The 26,989-nt window shown below is 44.6% G+C and overlaps 1 protein-coding gene across 1 annotated transcript in view; it reads right to left on the bottom strand.

Moving 5' to 3' along the window:
• Positions 1–26,989, bottom strand: part of Srebf2 (sterol regulatory element binding transcription factor 2) — a 61,706-nt gene that overhangs the window by 20,831 nt on the left and 13,886 nt on the right. Inside the window, exons 2-9 of the mRNA XM_090328822.1 lie at positions 11,917–12,360; positions 11,024–11,205; positions 9,559–9,705; positions 7,509–7,730; positions 5,253–5,367; positions 4,952–5,133; positions 1,539–1,731; positions 1,074–1,255 (exon numbers count right to left, since the gene is read on the bottom strand). Coding sequence (XP_090184948.1) covers positions 1,074–1,255; positions 1,539–1,731; positions 4,952–5,133; positions 5,253–5,367; positions 7,509–7,730; positions 9,559–9,705; positions 11,024–11,205; positions 11,917–12,360 — 1,667 coding nt within the window. The remainder of the gene's footprint in view (positions 1–1,073; positions 1,256–1,538; positions 1,732–4,951; positions 5,134–5,252; positions 5,368–7,508; positions 7,731–9,558; positions 9,706–11,023; positions 11,206–11,916; positions 12,361–26,989) is intronic.

Genomic DNA, 26,989 nt, shown 5'->3' with positions numbered 1-26,989 from the left:
CATGTTCAACTCTTCTTTCAGGGTTACCAAAGAATCCTTCCCATAAAGTCCCCATGTTGATTTAAAATGAAATCTTTCAGCTAATTTCCCTGCTCAAAACCTTGCCTGGTTTTCTGGAGAATTGGAATAAAGCCCTAAGTCAGTTAAGAGTCACCCTCACTCCAATTTAGGCCTTGATACATTACTAGTCTGTACTCTCATTCCTCTCTGATGTATCTTGCACCCAACATACACGCAACGAACTTGCTAGTCCCTAAATGGTGACACTGCCATCTGTAAGGTCCTTCTCTGTGCCTTCCTGTCCTATCTGATTTGGAGAGTCCCTTCATATCCTCCATCCCATCCATCAGTCAAAACTCATCTCTGGGGCCGGGAGTTTGGCCTAGTAGCAGAGTGCCTACCTAGCAGGCACAAAGACCTGGCTTGATTTCTCAGTATCATACACATAGAAAAAGCCAGACCGCTGGGTGCCGTGGCTCACACTGTAATCCTAGCTACTTAGGAGGCTGAGATCTGAGGATCAAGGTTCAAAGCCAGCCCAGGCACAAAAGAGACTCTTATCTCCAATTAACTTCTAGAAAAACAGGAAGTGGGGTTTGGCTTGGCTCAAGTGTAGGGCAGTAGCCTTGAGCTGAAAAGCTTAGGGACAATGCCTAGGACAATGAGCTAAAGAGCTTAGGGACAGCGCCCAGGCCAAGTTAAAAGCCCCATGACCCAGCAAAAAAAAAAGTCAGGAAATGGTGCTTGGCGGAAGTCGTAGAGGGCTCTAGCCTCGAGAAAGTCCAAGAACAGCGTCGTTCAGGCCCTGAGTTCATGCCCCAGAACTGGCAAAAAAATAAAAAACAAAGAACTCATCTCTTCTGCATCAAATTCCCAAAGAAGAACGATCTTGTGTTCATGCACTATCTATGAATAGGTGCCCTCTCCTCTACTGTCCCGAGACTGTTCAGAGAGCCCTTTTCTCTTCTCTGTCACCAAAGCACCTGACATACGACCTCATCCACTCAGTCTCAACATCAGCTGCTGAGTTCTTGTCAAGCTCAGTGATGGGAAAAGGCGGAGACAGAACTTACCCTGGCAAGGTCCAGGTCTGCCTGCTTCCGGTGCCTCCAAAAGGTGACAGAAGAGCGAGAGTGTGGCCGAATCACAGGTTCCCCATGGACCAGGAGCTTCACAAAGACGCTCAGGACAATCACACCATTCACCAGCCAAAGCAGAAGAGTTGGCATCATCCAATCAAACCAGCCCCCAGAGCCTAAAGAGGGAGTCTCACTGGTTTCACAATTCAGGGAAAATTCACCACCTCCTTCCTTGAGTTCGCTCTACACTCTTTTTCCCCACTCCCCTTGCCCAAGGTACCTGAAACAGTATGGAATTCTCATTTGATTTGTACTTCCTGATTTGGGTTTGTGTTGTTGCCTCCAAAATGTAACTTAGGCCAGCCTCTGTCAGAAGCAAGGAGGTGGGGGCTTCCTTTCCCTCTCAAACTAAGTGAAGAGCCCCTACCACAACATCCTTCCAAACCATCCTCAACCTACCTGACTCAAATGAGAGCATGCTACGGCCAGAGCCTGAGTACGGGTGCTGGTCAGCATCTCGGGCCCCTCCCCACTGCAGCAGGGAAGTCAGTGGATTAAAGGAGAGACCCAGGAATGTGAGGACACACAGCAGAATTCGAGATCGATCCACCATGCCCAGAGCTACAGGAGGAGAGTCTGGTTCATCCTTGACCTTCAAAACAGAGCCGCAGGGTTAGACTGATTACTTCATGGATTTCTACAGAATAGAAGGTTTAATTTCAAGACCATTAAGTCAGATAGGAAGAAAGCCAGGAGCGAGCTAACAAGTCCACAATTTACAATCTATTGCTTAAACACTGGCACATTATTCCTCTACCAGACAAAGCAAAGTGTATGTTCCAAAGACCAAAGGCAGAGAGACTTTCTTTCTTTTCTTCTTTTTTTTTTTTTGGCCAGTCCTGTTTGAACTCAGGGCTTGAGCACTGTCCTTGGGCTTTTCCTCAAGGCTAGAGCTCTACCACTTGAACCACACCACCACTTCCAGCTTTCCCACGTATATGGTATTGAGGAATCAAACCTGGGTCTTTGTGCATGCTAGGTGAGCACTCTACCACTACAGCAAACCCCCAGCTCAAGAATTTTTCTTTTGTTTCTTTTCTTTTTTTTGTGCCAGTCATGGGCTTTGGACTCTGGGCCTGAACACTGCCCTTGGGTATTTTCCTCAAGGCTAGAGCTCTACCACTTGAGCCTTCCAGCTTTTTCTATGTATGTGGTACCGAGGAATTGAACCCAGGTCTTTGTGCCTGCTAGGCAAGCGCGCTCTACCACTAAGCCAAACTCCTGGCCTATCCACGAATTTCTTTTAAAGTGCATTCCCCTACAATAAAAGAGAAAACATGGCAGGATTTGGTTTCTTTATAATTCTATATGAGGCAAAGGGAAGCTAAGTAACAGGAAACCTTTAGATTAGCAGACACTCGAGGCTGGAGAAGGGTATGAACATCTGTGGAGGGGTAGGAAGAGCTCTTGGGGTGATGGAAAAGGTCCACATCTTGATTATATTAACAGTGACACAGGTGTACCCATCCACCAAAACTCCTGGCACTGTACACTTCGAACATGTATGTTTTAATGCTCTTAAATTATACCACAATAGGATGACAAAAGACAATGTGTTAGGGCCAGGAGTTTGGCCTAGTAGTAAAGTGCTTGCCTAGCATGCACGAAGGCCTAGGTTCAGCGCTTCTATACCAGATACATAGAAAAGCCAGAAGTGGTGCTGCACTAGCCTTGAGGAAAATGCCCAAGGACAGTGCTCAGGTCCTGAGTTCGAGCCCCAATACTGACAAAAAAAAAAAAAAAGGCAAGGTTTCAGCATGGATCTACCTAATCAACTTTGCCTCTTTTTTAACTCTGGGCCTAGGCACTGTCCCTGAGCTCTTCGGCAAAAGGCTAGCACACTACCACTTGAGCTACAGCTGTACTTTGGTTTTTCTGGTGGTTAGAGACAAGAGTCTCATGGACTTTCATGCCCAGGCTGGCTTTGGACACAATCCTCAGATCTCACCTCCTGAAGCTAGGATTACAGGTGTGAGCCACTGCACTGGCTTGAGTCTGCCTCTAAGATCTGAACATTCCCTTTTTTTTAAAGGTCTGAGATGGGAACTGGAACTCAGTATCTGATATTGTAAAAAGCTCATTGGAGCTGGGAGTTTGACCTAGTGGTAGAGTGCTTGCCTAGCATGCACACAGACTTAGGTTCGATTCCTCAGTACCACATACACAGAAAAAACTGGAAGTGGTGCTGTGGCTCAAGTGGTAGAGTACTAGGCTTGAGAAAGCTCAAGGACAGTGTTCAGGCCCTGAGTTCAAGCTCCAGGACTGGCAAAAAACCCCAACCAAACAAACAAAAAAGAAAACCTCATTGGCTAGCACTCTACCAATGGAGGCACACCTCCAACCCCCTCCAACATTGCTTTTTCCTCTCCTGCTTTTTAGAGGATGGAGCAAGGGCCCTGGCAGCCCATGGTGGGCGGGGAAGAAGGCTGGACTTAGATTGTTCCTGAGCCTTGAGGGGAACAATGTCATTTCTAATATTTTAAAACTAACTGAAAACTTCTTTGGATGACTCAGAAGCCTGGCTAATTCAAATTATTTGTCATATGGCCTGCTGTTACCAAACAGAATCGCATTTATAAAACATTTCAAAAATAGGACTTCCTCAGTAAAAGCAAGTATAGGATACAATAAACAGCTTAGTCAAATACATTCACCAGGAGCGGTGCGAGTTGGAAACTGGGATGTGAAAACCCAATATGGGACCCAGTGGTCTCCAAGACCCCCAGGGACGTCATTAGGCTCAGAGGCTCTTTTAACTAATTCCATTAAGCTTCAACCGCCGGAGGTTCTTTTTCTCAAACAATCGAAAGCCTCTGGTTGGAAGGTTATCTGTTAAGATTTCAAATTGCACTCATTTCCAGAAAGAGGACCCAGGGTGGCCTCGTCCTAAACGAACTGATGAGCCTCGGAAAGTGGTCCTGCCAAGCCCATTTCAGACAAAGGAAATGAGGCGGCTCCAGCCACCCCCAGAGCCCTTCTGTCCCCATTCTGTATCTGGCACTCATTCTTCTCGGAGGGGCCTTCAACAGCCTTTTAGCAAGGACCAGGGAAATCTGAGGAACAGGGAGTTCTGACATTTCTTTCACCTTCCAGTCAGTTTATTCTCCTTCGTGTGTATATGTTTATTTATTTGCAGCAATCAGTTATACAACTGTTTGTGACTGTGTACTTGGACTGGAGCTTGAACTCAGGGCTTGGTGTTATCCCTTAAGCTTTTCTGCTCAAAGCTGGTGCTCTACCATTTGAGTCCCAGCTCCACTTCAGGACGCCAAAGCCTGGCTTTTAGCCTCAATCCTCAGCTCTCAGCCTCCTGAGTAGCTGGGATTACAGATGTGAGCCACCAGTGCCAGCTGGTAATTTCCTTTTGACATTCTATGCATGCAAATATTTTGCCCTCATATCTTAATTGTTCCATCATTCTTCCTCTTCCTTCCTCTTTCTTTCTTTCCTATTTCTCTCCTTCCTTTCCTTTCCTTTCCTTCCTTCCTTCCTTCCTTTCTTCCTTCCCTCTCTCCCACCCTTCCCTTTCCCTTTCTTCCTTCCGGTAGGATCTTACTATATAGTCCAGGTAACCTCAAACTGGTAATTCTCCTGTCTCGGCCTCTTGAGGGCTGGGAATACATGTGTAGGCTATCATACAAGGCCAGTTTTCTCTTTCCTTATCCTTTAGGACCTAGATAATTTCACAGAACTCCCGTTCCTCTCTAGCCTTCTTGACAACCTGGCGTGGACACTTCTCTGTGGTCTCCCTACTATTTTCTTAAGGGAAATGGAAGAGCCTTTAAAGAATAGGGAATTTCAAAAGCTCATACCTTTGCATCGTCCAACAGAGGACTTCCTGGCTCAGAATCAATGGAGTAGGGAGAGAAGCCAGCCTGGGACCCTGAGTCAGAGGCTGGGGGAGACATGAGCAGGACATTCTGATTGAAGTCATCAATCTTTAGGTCCACATCGTTGTCCACCAGACTGCCGAGGTCAATGCCCTTCAAGAACTCTGCAAATAAGAAAAAAAAAATCCCCTTGGACAGGGCAGGGCTGGCCCCCACGAATGCCGTCCCAGGCTTCTCACATACCTCGACGATCTGACGGCCATTTCCTGACAAGCATACTTACTGTTTTTCTGATTTGCCAGTTTCAGCACCATATTCTCCTGACGAAGTTTATGATTGACCTGCTGCAAGTATTTGATGTAATCAATGGCCTTCCTCAAAACACCAGATTTGTGCATCTGAGAGAGAAGATGAGTGAAACGCCATAAAACCTGCTCCGGCTGAGACAGAATCCTGAGCTTGTGGAGGGGGATTATGGCTGGGGGTTTAAATGCTATCTGGTCTACATAATTCTTTATCTCTGAACTTCTTTCCTCTTCCTTAACATGAGAATAACAAAAACACCTAAATCACAGGCTGGCAGTGAGGACTACATGAGAATACACGAGAAATTTAGCTTTGAGCTGGGCACATAATCAACACAATAAATATTAGCTACTATTCTGATTACTTATAATATTTGTATAAAACTATATATATATATGCATATAATTTTATTTATTTTTTTGTGGGTCATGGGGCCTGGGTGCTGTCCCTGAGCTCTTCAGCTCAAAGCTACCACCCTTCCCTTTGAGCCACAGCCCTACTTTCCATTTTCTACTGGTTAATTGGAGAGCCCGGCTGGCTTTGAACCTTGATCCTTAGATCTCAGCCTCCTGAGTAGCTAGGACTACAAGCATGAGCCACTGTGCCTGGCTAATTAAGTACTTTTTCTGTGTGGCAGTCTTGATCTTTGAACTCAGGGCTTATGTGCTGTCCCTGAGTTTCTTTTGTTCAACACTAGTTGAACCATTTGAGCTACAGTGCCCATCAGTCCTGGCGCTTGAACTCAGGGCCTGAGCATTGTTCTTGAGCTTTCTCAAGGCTAGAGATCTACCACTGGAGCCACAGAAACCACTTCCAGATTTTTCTATGTACGTGGTACTAAGGAATGGAACCCAGGTCTTTGTACATGCTAGGCAAGCACTCTTACCACCAGGTCAAACTCCCAGCAACAAGCAAGCAAGCACTCTTTTAAACAAACAAAGCTCACAGTACTGGGATGAGACTGTAGCTCAGTGGTAGAAGCACCTACTTAGTCTGAAGGAAACCCTCAGTTATATTCCTAGCACTGTAAAACAAAGAACCATCCCACAGCATTATTAGGAAGTTACTTAAGTAGGGCTGGGAATTTGGCCTAGTGGTAAGAGTGCTTGCTTAGCATGAATGAAGACCCAGGTGCAATTCCTCAGTACCACATACATAGAAAAAAAGCTGAAAGTGGTACTGTGGTTCAAGTGGTAGAGCTCTAGGAGTCTTGAGAAAAAAACCCAAGGCCAGTGCTCAGGCCCTGAGTTCAAGCAATGGTATGTATTTTTTACTTAAAATACATACTTTATAAATTTGTAGGTTACTGAGAAAACTGAACGTTCTTTCAAAACAGTGTTGACATGAAACAGATAGGTAAAACAAAAACAAAATAAAAACCCTTCCCATTGCTAGAAAACTCAACTTCCTGTTTATTCTTGGTCAAAGATCCAACCTCTACGTTGTTTCTCTTCTTCCATAAAAGGTAAAAATACTGCTACCCACCTGTGAATGCAGCTAAAAATACGTTATCAAGAACCCCAGCTGCCTCCAAGTACACAGAGTCCTGTACATGGCCAGAGGCTAAGTGTCAGATACTTCTCAGAAGAGCTCAAAGGAAGCAAAGGTCCCACTAGGTCACTGGTGTATCAACTCCCCACCTTGTCCCCTTACATTAGTTAATATTTTATAATCTTGGCAAACACCAAGATACTTTAATGAGTGCCTCGTTGCCAGGCACACACCTACAATCCTAGCCATTCAGAAGGTTGAGATCTGAGGATTGTGGTTAGAAGACAGTCTGGACAGACAAGTAATTCATTAGAATCTTATCTCTAATTAACTAGCAAAAAACCAGAACTGGAGGTGTGGCCCAAGTGATAGAGGGCCAGCCATGCATGAAAAAGCAGGAGTTCAAGGTCCTGAGTTCAAAGCCCTAGTACTGGCATATAAACAAATAAGTACATCTTTTTTTTTTTTTGGTTGGTCATGGGACATGAACTCTGGGTCTGGGTATTACCCTTGAGCCCTTGAGCCACGGCGTCATTTCTGGTATTCTGGTGATTATTGGAGATAAAAGTCTCACAGACTTTAGTGCCCGGGCTGGCTCTGAATCACGATCCTTGGATCTCAGCCTTCTGAGCAGCTGGGATGACCAGTGTGAGCCACTGGTACCTGGGTAAGCATATCTTTTCCACACTGGGACAGTAGATGTAAGAGTAGGGCATGAGACAGTAGCCTGCTTGGCACTCACCTTGGCATCTGTTCCCATGACCAGATCCTTTAACTCAATGATCTTGTCGTTGATGGAGGAGCGGTACCGCTTCTCAATGATATTGTGTGTGGTCCTCCTTTCTCCTTCCTTTGGGGGCTCTGGCTGCTTGACTCCTCCAGGGACCTGTTTAATGGGCACTTTCTCTTGCCCCATCACCACAGGCATCGTGGTCAGAATGGTCCCACTGCTGCCCACCAACGTCTGACACAGGGGAGAATTATTCCGTTGTTAGTCTGAGTAAAGCAAAGCCCTGTCACAGCACAAAACTGGCTTGCTCCTGACCCCCAGGCCTCAGCTGGCAGTGCCTTGTGTAGCCTAAGAGCCTTCCGGGCTACAGAAGCCAGGTCCAAAAGGCCTCAGGAGACACTACAGGTATTACTTCTTTTTCACAATCACTGTCAATACATTACACCACCAAAGGATTAGTTTGGCTCAATATGTCTTAACTTTTGTTCTCATGGGTACCAAAACCAAGTTATGTGATTTTGACTTTGCTGTCAAACTGTTAACTATCTCTGAACCATGCTGAGTAAATCATCCTTAGCTGGCACCAGAGAAAAATTCCTCTTGGCATGGGACACATTTTTGTTTTTTCTCATAAATGACAACTAAACTATTGCATTCCTTTCTACAATTCAGACTCAGAAAACTCAAGCATAAAACTAACACTCACAGTCAGAGCCATTTTACTAAATAACTAGGCCAACCACAAAAGCTCCCAACCACCCCCCCTTCTTTTTTCCTCATTTCTCTTTTCCTTCTTTGTTTCTATGTTTACTAATTGTAGTTTTATTTTCTTCAATAAATGGCTTTAATAGCCAAATGACCAATAAACAAAAAGGCTATTCAATTTCATTAAACATTAAGAAATAACTCACAGATGATAAAAGCTACACATTTTCTAACTACAGACCTTGATGAGGTTTTGCATGTGAATAGAGCATGCCTACCCACCAGGCCACATGATGGTCTCTGCTGTGGGAAAGTTCTCATCACCATTCTCTTCTTCATCTTCATATTAATGAATCACTAGTATGAACTCTTCTGTGATGGGATTCTTTGCTCCATATCATTTTGGGGTTTACCCATGTTGTCTTATGCATATTTCTGATTACTTTTTTCTTTTCTTTTCTTTTTTTTTTTTGCCAATCCCAGGGCTTGAACTGAGGGCTTGAGTACTTTCCTTGGGCTTTCTTAAGGTTAGAGTTCTACCACTTGAGCTACAGCATCAGTTCTGGCTTTTTTTTTTTGCATATGTAGTCCTAAGGAATCCTAACCGGGGACTTCGTGCATGCTAGGGAAGCACTCTACCACTAGGCCAAATTCCCAGCTCTTATTTACTTTAATGTTGATTTATTACTCTAATGTTGTTGCTTGGCTTTTCCCTTAAGGCTAGCACCTATACACCTCTACCATTTGTGCCATACTTCCAATTCTGACTTTTTGCTAGCTAACTGAAGAAGTTTTATGGACTTCTTGCCAGGGCTTCTAACTGTGATCCTCAGATCTCTGCTTCTTAAGTAGCTAGGATTACAAGTGTGAGTCATCAGAGCCCAGCTGGCACTTTCATGAGTGCAAGTTATTTATTCTTATATGGATGGACATCTGGGTTGCTCCAGTTCTTGCTGTTGTGAATAAAGCTGGTGCTTCCAAGTTTAGCCACCTTTTCTCAATCAGATTTGTTCCAGGATGCTAAAAATTTGCTGAGACCCCATAACTGGAGTGCAGGTGACCTCCTGTCCTTTACCCTGACACCCTTCCTGGTCTAACATCCATCCTTAACAAGCCCAATCTCCACCAGCAAAGGACTGAAGAGGAGATGATCCCGTGTGGAGCTGTCACCCAGAAATAGGATCCTTTGGCATTTTTTCCTACTCTCATACAGATCCCAAGACTCCCATTTAACAAACAATAGCAGTACTCCTTTCAAGGGAAAACAAAGATGAAAGTGGAATGGAATTTGTAATTTCCCAACTCTTTCTCAGCAGGTAGAAGTGGAGGGAGGAGGGAAGGGAGAGGCAGCTTTTACCGGTACTTGAAGGGCGGCTGTCTGGATAGGGGTGGTGAGGGCGGTGAGGGCTGGATTCTGGACAGTTGCCATCACAGGGCTACCATCTGTCTTCAGTGTGGTCAAAACAAGGGAATCTGTCTTGATGATCTGAGGTTGGACTAGGACCTGTAGGGAAAGGAATAAAAAGAAGCATTACCTTTCTTTCTTCCTTCCTTTCCTTCTTTCTTTTTTGTGGTTCATAGGGCTTGAACTCGGCCTGGGTGCTGTCCCTGAGCTCTACAGCTCAAGGCTACTGCCCTACCCTTGAGCCAAGCCCAGAGTTTCTAGAGGTTAACTGGAGATAAGAGTCTCAGGTCCTTTTGTACCTGGGCAAGCTTTGAACCTTGATCCTCTGATCTCAGCCTCCTGAGTAGCTAGGATTACAGGCATGAGCCACTGCACTCGACTTCTTTCTTTTTTTTAGGGAATGATAATATTTAATTTATACTTCAATATAAAATCTTAACATTAAGCAATTTTTAAATTTTGCATTTGTTTCATACCACATAGACCCTCCAAGAAAAAAGAAGTAAATGGAATTTAATGGAATCAAGAATCAAAAAGCTCCCAGAAAATTTCATAAAAGTCCTTTTATGGGCTGGGAGTTTGGCTCAGTGGTAGAGTGCTTTCCTAGCATGCACAAAGACCTGGGATTGATTCCTCGGTACCACATACATAGAAAAAAGCTGGAAGTGGTGCTATGGCTCAAGTGGTAGAGCTGTAGCCTTGAGAAAGTCCAAAGACAGTGTTCAGGCCCTGAGCTCAAATCCAGGATTGGCAAAAAAAAAAAAAAAAAAGTCCCTTTAAAAGTTTAGCTATTTGCAATAAATAACCAAAATACTGAGTTGGGGAAGGGTGGATATGATTCTAAAGGGAGCCCTCAATCTTAAGGCTCCAGAGGGCAGTGCTAATGACTGGCAGGACTAAAGCAGGGGTAACTCATTGTGGATGGATGGTTCAGAGAGAGAAGTTGATGGGGAGCAGACTCAAGGAAAACCAACAAAAAAAGGTTAAACCCATATTGTTTGTTCCAGATAAATTAGTAAAATATAGTCCACATTCTATGATACATAATATAAAACGTATTTTTTTCTGATTAAAACCAAATACACTCCTCTCCCTAAAAGTAATGTATGCTCAGCATCCACTGAAAGAAAAACAGAGACAATGGAAAGCCATGCAGAAAATCACCGAGAGATAACGATTGGGTACATCTCTTTCTAGTTTTACACTCATTCTACGCGCCCACAGTCACTGCGCAGCCTGTCCTGAGGGGCCGTGGGCACAGCGGGAAGCTGCAGGTGAGTCTTGGCCATATCTTTCTTGTACAGGGCTCACGTACACTTCATTTAGCCTGTCTTGGTATGCGGACCGTATGTTCAACCAAAGAAGACCAGCGGACTACCCTGGCCAGTGCCTCTCTGAATCCTCTCTGGCAACCTACCGGGACCTGCTGCACCTGGGGTGCAGCAACAGTCTGCACCGTGGCTGGGGCGAGGGTCTGCAGCGTCCCATTGGCTGTCTGCGTCAGTACCCGCTGGGCCTGTATCGTCTGCACTTGCTGCTGGATGGTGACCGGCTGCACCTGGGAGGACGTCACCAGGCTTTGCACTTGAGGCTGAAGGACTTGGGGGAAGAAGAGGAGAGGTGACATGGGTAAGGAAGGCACACTGCTGCGGTAGCTGAGGCAGGAACCCCAGGATGGAGCATCTCATAATGACGCCAACCCCCCAGCCACTGCCCAGGATGTGAACAGCCATTTGCAAGCTGGTTTGGAGAATAAGAACATCCCGTAAGGGCTGTATCCATGTCTGAAGGAATGAGTACAAATTGTTTTATTACTCTGGGTGCTGGGGTAGGGGTAGGGGAAGTTAGTCAATAAATGACTACACCCAGCAAGAGAATTAATAGATGCTGGAAATCAACAATTCTCTGGAGCTTCATTTCCTCCCGTCCTTTCTGAATGGAACGTGTGCCTTTACCCTCCAACAAATTCTCAGAAGCCACGGAGGAACCATTAGAGCCTTTCAAATTCAGATCAAGTTGCATCCCGCCCAGGCTCCCCACAGCCCCTGGGACGCCAGAAAGCCACAGTACTTCTAACACACGCTGAGGGCATGCTCTGGAGGCCTGCTTCTTGGAGATTCAGGGCCATTTTGAAAAGCTGGACTTGTCTCTGCAGGGGAACTGGGGAGCTGTTGGCTGAATGAACAGCTCTCAACTGTAGACACCCAGATCTGGCTGCCACCCAGGCAGACCTCAGGCCTGATATTATCCAAGTCTCGATCTTTTGTTACCAGGCCAGCCCTCCACCTACCCCACAGACTCATGAATCACCTTGGAAGCTGGTGGCTGCATTCTGGTAGATCAAAGGCTGCTGGATGATCCTGGTCTGTGGAGCAGTGCTAAATGTTGGGGTGATCATCACTGTGGGCTGTTGCAGCTGAGCTGGAGGCTGGGGCTGGGGCTGGGGCTGGGGCCGAGGCTGGAGGACAGGCGTTGTTCTCGGTGGGGTGGGAACTGCGGTTGAAGGGACCTTGACCTGCAGGGCTGGAGCCTGGGGAGAGGCGACTGAGGGGGAAAAGGAAGGCAACGGAACCTGGCTGAATGACCGCTGTACTGAGGGGTCCCCAGCTCCGCTACTGTTGCTCCTGCCACCGCCGCCACTGCCGCTGCTGCCACTATTGCCACTGCTGCCACCACCAGGAAAGGCGCTGCACAGCTGCTCCGAAAACAAGTCAGGGAACTCGCCCACTTGGTTGCTGACAAACTGCAGCATCTCTGTGGATAAAGGAAAAGGAGTAATTTTATCGCCATCCAAAATATTAATTCAGACTGAAGGAAGTGGCATACAGGAGCTGGGGCTGCAGCTCAGAGGCAGAGTGCTTACCTACTATGTGTGAAGTCTCCACCCCACGCTCCTCCCCTCAAAAGAACAAACAAGAAAAGAAACCGGGGCGCCGAAAGCCACTGCGCTGGAAGCACGGATGCCGAGGGTGGACAATCATTGCTCTAAGGCTTTGGAATGAATGAAGCAGCCTCGGCCTAGGAGGCCTCACTCTAATCCTAGCACTGCTCCTGCCATTTGTGTCCACACGGTTATACCAGACCCCACTCCCAATCCCTTTTCCAGCCAAACTCTGGGCCTCCTCTCCAACCAGGGCACATTCTGGGTATGATTAGCACCTGCAGAAACCCAGAGATACTAGGCTTGGCAGTGCACATAGGTTATTCCAGCACTTGGGAGGCTACAGCAGGCAAGGCCCTATCTCAAAAAGCCAAACTCGGTGGTAAACACTTGTCTAATACATGTAAAATCCCGAGTCCTACCCCCAACATCACAAAACCCAGAACTAAAACATTCAGGGGCCATCAGAAAGTTGAAGGCCTCCAGTCTGAAGGCTTGAACTCAGGGCCCACGTGCTGCTCCTGAGCTTTTTTTTTTTTTTTTTTTTTTTTGCTGACTAGTGTCCCTGCTTACACCACAGCTTCACTTCCAGCTTTTCAAAAATTAATTGGAGATAAGTCTGAAGCACTTTTCTGCCCAGGGTAGTTTCAAGCCACGGGCCTCACATCTCAGCTTCCTGAGTAGCTATGATTACAGGTACAAGCCACTGGCTTACTGGCACGATTTGTCTTTCTCCCTACTAGGGAGTCTATGTCACCGATTCTCTACACTCTCTTTTCTTTCCTTTGTCTCACTGTAATATTGCATATTCTTTTTTTTTTTTTGCCAGTCCTGGGCTTGAGCTCAGGGCCTGAGCACTGTCCTTGGACTTTCTCAAGGCTAGAGCTCTACCACTTGAGCCTCAGCACCACTTCTGGCTTTTTTTTTTTTTTTGTATGTATGTGGTACCGAGGAATCGAACCCGGGTCTTCATGCATGCTAGGCAAGCACTTTAACCACTAGGCCAAACTCCCAGCCCCAATATTGCATATTCTTAAACTACATAGTCCCTTGTCTCCAAACTTGAGACCAAAGGACGCTCCGATTTAGATACCAAATCAACTGTAACATAAACCAACATCACCACTACCACCATCTCCCTCATTCATCTCTATTCCTTTCCCCAAGCCTCCCCTAGCAATTTCTAAGTCTCTGACTGCATGCATTGTGTGAGTCAAGGAAAGCGGGGGAGCCTGGGCCTCGAAGAATGGAATGTGGGGCAAGTGAGAGGCTCTGGGGAGGTCCAGTGTCGTCTCCATACTGGATAACTAGAGCTTAGCATTTCAATTACGGTGCTGCAGGCATCAGTCAGTCCAAGGGCAAGGTTACACTGCGTTTCAGCTGACTGAACTCCCGGAGGGGAACTACCAACCCACGCCCTGACTGCTCTGTGTGGATGAGTGGGAAGTGGGTGGACTGCCACACACCGTGATCCACACCACGCAGATCCAGGTCCAGGCAGGAAACGAGGGGGCGGGAGTTTGACCTGGTGGTAAAAGGCTTGCCTAGAAATGTTCTCACACTTGGCACTAATTTTAAACCAAACACAAATCGAAACCTCACATATTTCAAGTACAACACAAGACGAACAGAAAGCTTCAAGAAAATAGTTAAGAGAAACCTTCCAGAGTCCCTATAAAATTCCAGTTTTCTGGGAAATCAGCACTGCCTGTTTTCCCTCACAGGAAGACGGGAAGTTCCGGTCAGCCATATAGCAAGACCATGTCTTGTCCAGCACAGGGCTGGGCTGTGACTCAAGAGTAATGCATCTTCCCAGCCAGGGCAAGGTTCTGAGTTCAAACTCCAATAATGAGGGGGAGGGAAGCCAAGATAACTAGCTCTGTGAACACAGTAATTTACTGGTCTCTTTGCTCTGCAAATTTCTGGATGACTTATGCAAAGTGCCTGGTGAGGACAGGCCCTTAACAACGGCACATCTGAGGCTCCCTCTACAGATACACTTGGGCCCACTTTGTTCATCTCATCAAGTGCTCTCAAACTCTTTCATGGGGAAGACATGGCTTGGTGTGCAAAGGTCATGAGGCTTAAACATGACAGTTTAAATTCATCGTCACCATTGCCTTTCAGCCTTCGGTTGGGTGATCCCCGAGTGCCAAAAGAGGGCCTGTTAAGAAGAGCATTTTAAGGAAGGAATTCCATGAGGAGGTTCCTAGAGCAGCTACTCTGGCACAACACTGGCTCTTTCTGGGTCCTCTCTGGTCACAGAGCCAAAGAGGAGGCCCAGGGAACTGAGACAGGTCCCAGGCATGGTTTCACCCTTTTAACTTGAGCTCCACTGTGTGGGAGTATCTTAATGTCTTCCCACTGCTTTCTGTTCTGATCACTTGTGTTTTGCAGTTGCACAGGCTTTTATTTCCATGGAGGGCCATGAAACCTGAAAAGGGAGGCTTGGGAGAAGGTTTTATGAAGCTATAAAAATAAAAGTCAGGTTCCCACCGCAGTGCACACAGCACAGTACTAGAATCAGGCTCCCCAGAGCAGGGACAGCACACCCAAGCTCCCCTTCCTTGCTTTTCTTCAAAATCACATTCCTGTCTTTACCTGCTTCTTAAACTTAAGGATGAGTTGCTCAATAAAGTAAGTGAGTGGGCCAGGAGTGTGGCCTAGTGGAGAGTGCTTGCCTAACATGCACAAAGCCCTGGGTTCAATTCCTCCATACTATATACACAGAAAAAAGCTGGAAGTGGTGGTATAGGTCCAGTGGTAGGGCACAAGCCTTGAGAAAAAAGCCCAAGGCCAGTGCCCAGATCCTGAGCTCAAGCCCTAGGACTAGCCAGAAAGAAAGAAGGGAGGCAGGCAGGCAGGGAGGGAAGAGAGGGAGGGAAAAGGAAAGGAAAAGAAAGTGAGGGCCCTAGAAATTGTGTTAGGGGTCTGGACTTTTTAACAGAAAATAATCGAAATTAGAGGCCTGGTTGTCATTAGGGCACTGCACGCAGCCATGTGCTTCAAGCCAGGAGAACTCCAGTTCACATGTATTATATGGAGCTTGTGACCTGGTGGTAACATAAATTACATTGCCCAGATCAGCCTTGCAACATCTACCGAGCATAAGACAACCTGAAATCCAGTGAGATTAATTTTAAGAATAGGCATCCAAATCGTTAGCCCAGATGGGGTAACAATCCCATGGGCACAATTAGTCAATCATCTTTTAGTGGGTATTTCTTTATCTGGTTTAATTAGGTAAGGGAAGAACTGGTTTACAAAGGTCATTTATTCATTGGGGGGCGGGGACGGGGGAGCTTTACTGTGTAGCCCAGCTGGTTCTGAATCACAGGTCTTCTCCCCCAGTCTCCTGGGTACTAGGATTACAGACATGGTGATTTTATTTATTTATTTATTTTTATTGCCAGTCCTGGGGCTTGAACTCAGGGCCTGAGCATTGTCCTTGAGCTTTCTCAAGGCTAGAGCTCTACCACTTAAGCCACAGCACCACTTCCAGCCTTTTCTGTGTATGTGGTACCAAGGAATCAAACTGCAGGCTTTGTGCATACTAGGTGAGCACTCTACCACTAGGCCACACTGCCAGCCCTGGTGATTTATGTTTGTAATTTGCATTTACTCTGCAATTTGTGTTATTATTTTTTTGTCTTTTCTTTTTCGGTACTGGGGACTAAACTCAGGATGGTGCAGTGCTTTGCCACTGAACTATAGCCCCGCCCCCCCCTTTTTAACATTATAAACAATGTGTTAATTATAGACAAACTTACAAATAATTGAATGGGATCTCATCCAGAATGCTAAATGATACTTTGCTTGTTTGTTTCATAAAACATGAAAATCACATTCCTGTCTTTAGCTGCTTCTTAAACTTAGGGAAGAGTTGCTCAGTAAAGTAAGTGAGGGGGCCAGGAGTGTGGCCTAGTGGTAGACTGTCAACCATTACAAGGATATATCATTTTATACAGAATTTATTTAATCAGATAGTGATGATAGGTTGATTACTTTCAATCTTTCTTTTCTTTCTTTAGGGTTTCACCAATTAAATTATGTCCTGATCATTGTGTTTTCTGACAGGGTATTATGCTTTTACCCTGACCAGCTAAGTAAGAGCCTCTTATCTCTGCTTCCCAAAGAGCTGAAATTATGGATGTGAGCTACCATGTTTGGTACCAGATTTACTTTTCTTCTTTATTTTTTTTGTTGGGGGGTAGGGAGAGCAGTCCTGGGCTTGAACTCAGTGCCTGGCTGGGTATTGTCCTTGAGCTTTCTCAAGGCTAGTGCTCTATCAATTGAGCCACAGCACCATTTCTGGCTTTTTCTGTGTATGTGGTACTGAGGAATCAAACAAGGGCTTTGTGCATACTAGGCAAGCACTCTACCACTAGGCCACACTCCTGGCCTTTTGTAAAATTGTTATTAAGGTGTTGTACAGAGGGGTTACCAAGTTTGGCTTTTGAGTTTGTTTTTTTGGTTTTTTTTTTTTGAGGGGGGTCCTGGGGCTTGAACTCAGGGCCTGAGCTCTGTTCCTGAGCCTCTTTTGCTAGTGCTAATGCTCTTCCACTACTACACAGCACCATTTCCAGCTTTTTCTGTGATTGATTGGAGATAAGAGACTTATCTCCCAAGGGCCCAAGTGCCTTGAATTCAAACTCCAGTATCAACACAAAAATAAAATGAAATACATACATCCAAAGCAGAGGATATAACTCAAGGGTAAAGTATTTATCTAGTGTATAGGAGATCCTGGTATGGCGTCCAGAACCACAAATAAGATAAACTAAAATGTCCACATGCGCGCACATATGCATACACTTCTAAGATCATTGCATGAGTGAACATGCCCACTCATGAAGGTGCGGGAATTTTCCACTGGTCTGCAGTCACATTTCCACTATTTGGACAGAATTCACCAATTTAACTGTCAGTGACTTTCACGAGGAAACTCCAAGTCTTTTTCAAAGCAAAGTGCTTAGTTTATTATGGTATCTGTGTATTGCTTAGCTACTAATCTGTAAAGCTGTAATAGTTTCTTTTCCTTTCTTTTTTGGTGGTTATAGGGTTTGAACTCAGGGCCTGGGCACTGTCCGTGAGTTCTTCTGGTCAGGCTAGCACTCTGCCACTTTGAGCCACAGCTCCACTTCCAGTTTTTGAGTAGTTAAATGGAGACAAGAGTCTTACAGACCCCTGTGCTGGTAGTCACACCTATAACCCTAGCTACTCTGGAGGCTGAGATCTGAGGACCTCAGTTCAAAGAAAGCCTGGGCATGAAAGTCTAAAAGTCCATGAGACTATTATTTCGAATTAAGCACCAAAAAACCAGAAATGGTACTGTGGCTCAGGTGGTCGAGTGCTAACTTTGGGCTGAAGAGCTCAGGGACAGCACCCAGACCCAGAGGCTTAACAAAAAAAGTCTCATGGGGACTTTTCTGCCCCGGCTGGCTTTGAACTGCAAGCCTCAGATTTCATCCTCCTGAGTAGCTAGGATTACAGTAGCAGTAATCCAGTGCCTGCTAAGGCTTCTTATCTTTGAAATAACACTTCCTCCCAAAGATATACTGAGAGTTTTGACACAAATTCTTTCCCCCTAAGAGCCTTTTTTAATATGACTTTGCACAGCAGCACAGAAATGTACCTATTGCACAGTAATGTACCCCCCCCTCTTTCTTTTGCCAGTCCTGGGCTTGAGCCTCAGTACCACTTCTGGCTTTTTTCTGTGTATGTGGTACCGAGGAATTGAAGCCAGGTCTTTGTGCATGCTGGGCAAGCACTCTACCACTAGGCCAAACTCCCGGCCCTAATGTACACATTTCTATAAGTGAAAAGTGGTGAAGTAGCAGCATCAGATAGTCATCCTTTGCTATCTGGTGCTTCACTCACTGTACTTCACAGATGCTCACCTATCATGGGGTTCTCTGGAATGTAACTCCAGTGACAGGTGAGGGATCACTATTTATGGATTAAAAAAAAAACAAAAACAAAAAACCCCGAGATACAGTGAAGCGGGACAACTGCAGTTTCTGTCATACTTTAAAAGACAATCATCCTAGGAACTGGGGTGTAAAGTTGTAGAGTACTTGCCTAGCAAACCAAGACCTTGAGCTCAAACCCAAGTATACGAAAGAAGTCACTTCACCAAATGTCCTTCATTTCTTTTGTCGCTCACTTTGTCTTGGTCTTGCAGAGCGTGTGAGCTGTCTGGGAATGAGATGGGGCACAACTGTGACCCGCAGCACTCCTGACACCCCCCCCCCTAGAATGGCCTGGCCTGACAGTTACCAGCAAAGGCAAATTGAATACCAAGCTCACACCAAAGGCCAACTGTGGTGCTCTCTCCAGCAGTCCACTTCTGGCAGGCACCCCTGCTTTCCCCAGACCATTTATTAACATCACCCGGACAGCCATTTAAGGCATCCAGCCCGGTAGCTACAACTTTCTACACTGAAGCCTTTAAATTCAAACAGCAGCCTCAACTAACTGCCTGCTCACATTGCTCCAAACACTGAGACCTCGGGACTTAGTTTGTGAAGAACAAGTGAAATTTTGGATTACCTTCCTAGGCAAAAGGGTGTGAAAGAGGTACTGAGTGACACAGGACAGTAAACTGGTGACTCAGGCATCCCGTGTTTGAAATGATGACTGTATTTTTTTCTTTTTTTTTTGCCAGTCCTGGGGCTTGAACTCAGCGCCTGAGCGCTGTCCTTGGGCTTTTTTCTCAAGGCTATAGCTCTACCACTTGAGTCTCAGCACCACTTTGGCTTTTTGTTGTTGTCATTCTCTAAGCTTTGTTTATTAATTTAATTTTAGTGTCAAAGTGATGTACAGAGGGGTTATAGTTACATATATTTCTTTGTCAAACATTGTTACTCCTTCCCTTGTCTTTCTTCTACTTTCCCTCTTTCAACCCTCACCCCCAAGTTGTAGCATTCATTTTTAACATATTGTCTTGTGAGTATTCATGTTTCATTGGTTCACTCTTTGTCCTTTGTCTCCCCATTTTGTTGTCCTTCCTTTCCTCAAATCATTCTTAATTTGTGAACACTAATAGTATGTTTCCATTTTACTCATAGCTCTTGTCTTGTCCTTTCTTTCTTCCTTCCTTCCTTTCTTTTCTTTCTCATTCCTTCCTTCCTCTCTCTCTCTTTCTTTTCTGTTTCTGGGGCTTGAAATCTGAGCCTGGGGCTATCTCTGAACTTCTTTTTGCTCAAGGCTAATGCTCTACCACTTGAGACTCAATGCCACTAACTTGTTGGGCTTTCTTTTGTTTGTTTGTTTGCCAGTCCTGGACTTGTGCTCAGGGCCTGAGCACTGTCCTTGGACTTTCTCAAGGCCAAAGCTCTACCACTTGAGCTTCAGCACCACTTCCAGCTTTTTCCTATGTATATGGTACCAAGGAATTGATCCTGGATCTTTGTGCATGCTAGGCAAGCACTCTAGGCCAAATTCCCCAGGCTTGCTAGGCTTTTTAAAAATTATTAAACAATTTCTTAACATTGATCTTTATATCATATTTCAAATGATATATTTAAGTCAAGTATTCAAGAAGGGAATCTCTATATACAATCATCGGCACTTAGATTTTAGAACATAATTAAAATTAGGCTGAGGGTTTGTATGTCATAGATACATATTAATCTGTAATAAAACATTATATCTATAGAGTCATAGATTTTTATGTCTATGTAGTTGTGTTTATATTTTCAATACCATGTCCATAGCATTGGGTACACAAATATTGAGTCCTCGCTCTTGTACTGTTTGGATCTAATCACCACAGATTAAGGATACCATGCGCCTTTTGTTCCTTTGGTCTTGACTTGTCTCACTCAACATGATTCGCTCTAGATTCATCCACTTTCCTGCAAATGCCATTATTTTATCTTGCCTGTTGGCTATATAGAATTCCATTGTGTGTGTGTATATATATATATGCCACATTTTGTGTATCCATTCATCTGCAGTAGGGCATCTGGATTGTTTCCATCGCCTGGCTATTGTGAATAGTACAGAGATGAACATAGCTGAGCAAGTGTCCTTATCATATCCTGGGTTACGCTGTTCAAGATAGATGCCCAGGAGTGGTATGGCAGGATTGTAGGGAAGGTCTATTTTCAATTCTTTAAAAAACCTCCACACTGTTTTTCAGAGTGGCTGAACTAGCTTACAATCCCACCAGCAGTGCAGTAGGGTTCCTTTTTCTCCACAACCCTGCCAGCATCTGTCATTGTCTGAGTTCAAAATCTTGGCCATTCTAATTGGGGTAAGGCAGTATCTTAGGGTTGTTTTTATTTGTATTTCCTTTATGACCATGGATGATAAGCATTTTCTCTTATGCTTTTCTGCCATTTTAACCTCTTCTTTTGGTTAAGTCTCTCTTTAGTTCCCTTGCCCATTTTAGTGATTGGTTTGTTGGATTTGGGGGGTGGGGCAGGGATTAGTTTCTTGAGGTCCTTGTAGATGCTAGATATTAAGCATCTGTCAGATGTATTCCCAGTTGGTTGGCTGTCTTTCTATTTTAGTAGCTATTCTTTTATCTGTGCAGAAACTTTTTATTTTTAGGTAGTTCCATTTATCTAATCTCTCTTCAATCTGTTATGACCCTGGGATTCTGTTCACAAGTTTTTTGCCTATGCCTATGAGTTCCAGTGTCTCTCCTACTTTATCGTGTAGCAGTTTCAAGATTTCCAGTCTGACATTGAGGTCTTTGGTCCATTTTGAGTTAACGCTTGTGTATGGCAAAAGGCTGGGGTCAATTTTTAATTTTCTGCACGTTGCTGCCCAGATTTGCCAGCACCAATAACTGAATAGGCTGTGTTTGTTCCACTGTATATCTTTGACTCTTTTGTCAAATACAAGTTGACTATAGATATGTGGTTCTATTTCTGGATCTTCTATTCTGTTCCATTGATCTTCTGGTCTATTTTGTGCCAATACCAGGCTGTTTTTGTTATTATGGCCTATAGTAGAGTTTGAAGTCTGGTATTGTAATACCACCTGCATTGCTTTTTGCCTAGAATTGTTTTGGCTATTCTAGGTCTTTTCTTGCTCTGTATGAACCTTTGGATTATATCTTCTATTTCAGTGAAGAATGTCTTTGGGATTTTGATGGGGACTGCATTGAATTTGTATATCAATTTTGGCAGTATGGCCATTTTCACTATATTGGTTCTCCCTACCCACGAGCATGGGATGTCTTTCCATTTCCTGGTGTCCTCTTTAATTTCTTTTGTTAGGCTTTTATAGTTTTCATTAACTAATTCCTTTACATGTTTGGTTAATTCCTAAGTATTTTATTCTTTTGGGGGCTATTGCAAATGGGATCATTTTCTTGATTTGGCCTTCTGTTAGTGTATTGTTGGTGTACAAGAAGGCTACTGATGTTTGAAGGTTAATTTTGTATCCTGCCACTTTGCTAAAGTGGTTTATTAATTCTAGGAGTTTGGGAGTGGAGCTTATTGGGTCACTCAGGTAGAGGATCATGTCATCTGGGAATAGGGATAGTTTAATTTCTTGTTTCCCTATGTGGATCCCTTTGATGTCCTCTTGCCTTATTGCACTGGCTAAGGGTTCCAGCACTATACTGAAGAGAAGTGGAGAGAGTGGGCATCCTGATTTTAAGGTAAACGCTTCCAATCTTTCTCCATTTAGTATAATACTAGTTGTAGGTTTGTCATATATGGCTTTAATTATTTTAAGGAATGTACCTCTTATTCCGATTTTTTCATATATTTTTATTATAATTAATAGAAGGGTTACATTATATTTGCCAGATAGATGGTGCATTACTTCACATACATTGATACCCTTTTTCATGTCTTGGTCCCCATTTCCTTCCCTCCTTATTCCCATTTTTTCTAGTGCTTTCAATATGAATGGATGCTGTATTTTGTCAAATGCCTTCTCGGCGTCCAGAGAAACTATCATATGATTCTTATCCTTAGCTCTACTGATATGATATATTACATTAATTGATTTGCAAATGTTAAACCAGCCTTGCATCTGTGGGATGAAGCCTACTTGATCATAGTGTATAATTTTTTAAATTTGTTTCTGGATTCTATTAGCTAGTATTTTAGCGAGGAGTTTTGTGTCTGTGTTCATTAGAGAGATAGGTCTGTAGTTCTCTTTTTTTGTTGGGTCACTTTTGTTTTTTTCAGTATATATGGTACTGTGGAATTGAACCCAGGTCTTTGTGCACGCTAGGCAGGTACTCTACCACTAGGCCAAACGCCCAGCCCCAGTGAATTCTTTTCATTGGCAAAGAAACCACAAAAGAAAAGCAGAGCTGCTCAAATGCTCACATTCTGGAACATTCACAAATGAGTTCTATTCCTTTGCATGATTCAACTATCACATAAAATTAAACAGTCAAAAATCAAAAGGAGGGCTAGAGTGTGGCCTAGTGGTAGAGTGCTCGCCTCACATACACGAAGCCTTGGGTACCACACACACAGATAAAGCCAGAAGTGGTGCTGTGGTTCAAGTGATAGAGCACTAGCCTTGAGAAAGTTCAAGGGCAGTGGTCAGGCCTTGAGTTCAAGCCCCAGAACTTGGGGGGAAAAATGTAGAGGGGGGGGAAAGCCAGGCAAGGTGGCATAAGCCTATAATTCCTAGCTATTCAGGAGGTGAAAGCAGGAGAGTTGCAAAGCTGCTCAGACTCAATCTAAACAAAAGGGTAAGGGCAGGGCTCAAGTGGTAGAATGTTTACTGAACAAGTTCTAGGCCTTGGATTCATTCTCCACCCCTCCACCTCTGCCCCCAGGCTGCGAAAATAAACAATTAAAACAGCAACAAACCAAGGGAGAAAGATCACCCCAGAAATCCAAAGCAACTCTGGGATTGTCCTTTAGGCTGTCTCTGGCTCAACACACAGGCAGTCCTAGAGGAAAAGTGGACAGAGAGCACAGGCAAGTCCAGGCTTCCCAGGTTCCTTCATGACAGCCCAGGGCCTGAGGACCCAGAGGCTTTGCCCAGGACAGGAAAAACTGTTCTACACCCTTAGTTCAGTCCAGACTTGTTCCGTCTGGTTATACCTCATCTCTTCATTCCACTTCCTTATCCTGCTTTAAAATATTTGTCTTCTTTGAGGATCCTGTTGGTCCAGCAGCCTTTCAACTCACAAGACATCAGACTTCTTAAATATAAGCTTCAATGAAGATTCACTCACTTTACTCCCCAAAGGAACCCATTTCCTTTCATACATGCCTTTGGGAGAGGCAAGCTTTCTCACACTAGGATTGCCAAGCATACTTTTATTGCTTGCTCTAAGTTCTGAATTTCACCGCTCAACTTCAAAACTCTCAGCCTAATGCCAGTAGCTCATCCTAACTACTCAGGAGGCTGAGATCTGCCTAGGCAGGAAAGTCCAGGAGCCTCTTATCTCCAGTTAACCACCAAAAAGCCAGGAGCAGAGCTGTGACTCAACTGGAAGAGTGCCAGCCTTGAGCAAAGAAGCTCAGGAACGTGACAACGCCCAGGTCCTGAGTTCAAGCTCTAGGACCCCCCCCCCACGCACCCTCTCAAATTAACCCTTTTTTTGTGTGTTGGTCCTGGGACTTGAATTCAGGACCTGGACATTGTCTCTGTGCTTTTGTGCTGATTTACCACTCTGAGCCACAGCTCTTCTTTCAGTGTCCTGGTGGTTAATTAGAAATGAGTCTCATGAGTTTTCTTGCCAGGGCTGGCTTTGAACCATGATCCTCAGCTTTAGCATTCTGAGTAGCTAGGATTACAAGTGTGAGCCACTTTTATCAACGTTGATCTCTAGCATTTGGAGACCAGAAAAGTCTAAAACATGGGAATAAAATCCCTTTCCCCAAAGCTTTGTCCTTGATTTCAAGTCATACTAGACTCTGCCACACCTGCCTACCTACAAGTCACACAATGCTCCTTGAAACACAACCTTGTGTGACTTCTTGTTTACTACTTACCAGTTTTGGGGTTTTTTTGTTGGTCATAAAGCTTGAACTCTGGGCCTGGGTGCTGCCCCTGAGCTCTTCAGCTCAAGAGCCACAATGCCACTTCCAGTTTTCTGGTGGTTAATTGGAGATAAGAGTCTCAAGACTTTGTGGACACCTTCTGTATCCCAGCCACAGGGTGATGTCAGTTCCTGACCTTCTGTCCTAAGGCAATCAAGAAGACACAGGGAACACCATTCCCTGAAGGCTGACTGGGACATAAGATGCAATCTAGTCAGGGAACCACATGATGACAAAGGATCCTGCAAATGAACTTGACCACTTGCCTTGCTAGGAATGAAGAAAAATTTCCAATGTAGGAAGTTGTCTTACTTACCAAGCTCTCCTCAGCCCACCCACCCCACCACCAAGCTGGTTAACTGTTCAGGGAGAGCCCCAGACATAATGAACTAATAAAGAATCATAGTGGGCAACATTTTCTGCTAGATTCAGACCAAAGGAGAATATGAGAATGGCCAGAACAAGAAACAGAGAAAACTTTGTCAAGCAAGATTAGAAATCATGTTTCTATTTTAGTAAAAGATGTTTACTAGTGAAACTAAATAATTAAATTCATCCTATTAATCTATGTGGACAGCATAAAAGTTACCACTAATAGCTGTTTATTACTGTCTATGCTGCAAGGGGGCTGAGTGGAGACTGAGTGTTTGCCTCTCCTTCACCCATGCTTTCCTTACTGTCAAATGATCATTTCTCATGTTTTGCATTTATACAACTTGGGAGAAAGACATCTCGCGGCCCTGCAGTGACAATGGGCATTCACTGTGTTGCACCATCTTCATGAGCACCCACGAAAGAACTTATTTTATTTTATTTTTGCCAGTCCTGGCTTGAGCTCAGGGCCTGAGCACTGTCCTTGGACTTTTCCCAAGGTTAGTGCTCTACCACTTGAGCCACAGCACCTCTTCTGGCTTTTTTCTATGTATGTGGTACTGAGGAATCGAACCTGGGTCTTCATACATGCTAGGCAAACACTCTACCACTAGGCCAAACTCCCAGCTCCCCACAAAGGAGCTTTTTGAGTTGTTATGTGTGGGATTTTTTTCCCTTCTTCATTTTTTTTTTCATATAGTATTGGGGTTTGAACTCAAGACCTTATCATTTGAGCCATACCACAGGCTCTTTAGGCTTTTAGTTATTTTTCAGATATGGTCTAGTACTTTCTGCTAGGCCAACCTAGGACCTCATTATCTCTACCTCTACCTCCCATGTAGCTGTGATTACAGCTGGCCTGTTGTGAGACACTGGCTACTGTATAGCACATGCCATGTGAATGGGCAAGAGACAGAGGTAGATGCTTTCTTCTCCTCCCAATCAGTCTTGTGCTCTTTTCCTAAGCCACCTACTGCAGAGGTCATCCCAACTCAACTCCCCACATGATCCTTCCTCATACTTCCCTGAACAAGTACTGGCAGAGCCCATTTCACCATGGCTGGGACATCTCCACCCATGTAAGAGCTCCACCTAAGAACTCCATCCTCACCTAAGACTAAGTTAAGAGATCTTAGATTGGTGGCAACTCTTGTTTGAAGGCTATTCACCTGACTCCATTTCTTACTTTGAAATGTTCATTCTCTGAGCATAAAGAAAAGAAGCCTCGAGTCAATGGTGATAGTTGCAAAACAATAGTATAGAAATAGCTAATGTTTACTATGTTCTTATTATTATGTATAAACAAATGTATTGAACACTTTACATTCACTTTCCTCCTCAACACTTTGAAGATGGTGTCATTATCACCCACATAACAGACGAAAAATGAGACTCCAAGGAGGTAAGGTAATGTGCCCAGTGTTACAGAAACAGAACTGGGATTTAAAGTCAAGCACTTTGCCCCCTACAAGTATATGGATGATCTGGTGCCACTGTGATGAGGATATCACCACAGAGCCTGGCACTGGGCAGGTATTGAGTGAGGGCATCCATTCATGAGCTCAGAAAGGGAAGGACATGTCATCTTTGGTCTTCCTTGGCTTCCTTGGCTCTTCCTTACACTACTCTCTCTCTCTTCTCTCCTCTCTCTCTCCAAAAGACTGGAAGTTGAGCAAGATAAAAAGAGTGAGACTCAAGGAACTGATCCTATACAGTTCTGTTCTAAAAGAGGAAGGTTTCTGGTTTCACAATGACAGGTGACAGGTACAAGTCACAGGATCCAAATGGTCCTGGGGGTAGAGTGTACAAGACAAAGGATCGCTACACTTTTCAGTCCATAAATCATGAGGCAAAACATGAGATACACCACCCCACCATTTCATTCATCACTGTGCTTCAAAATCTCCCTAAGACTAAGAAGAAAAAGTAACTTCACACTTTCAAGGCAGGTTATTCAACTATGCACATCCACTCAACGCTTGCATCTGATGTGTGCTGGGAGCTGGACCATCCCATGCCTTGTGTGGGAGGCAGCACAGAGCAAGGATTAGAGAAGATTGGGCTGGTAATCCTAACACTTAAGAGGTGGTGATCCTAACGTTACATGCCTGCAATCCGAACACTCAGGAGATTGAAGCAGGAAGATCAAGAC

This window comes from Megascapheus bottae, chromosome 2 (genome assembly GCF_031878675.1).
Source record: "Megascapheus bottae isolate mThoBot1 chromosome 2, mThoBot2.hap1, whole genome shotgun sequence".
In the NCBI taxonomy this organism is placed as follows: Eukaryota; Metazoa; Chordata; class Mammalia; order Rodentia; family Geomyidae; genus Megascapheus; species Megascapheus bottae.
This window is presented reverse-complemented; position numbering and strand designations above follow the sequence as displayed.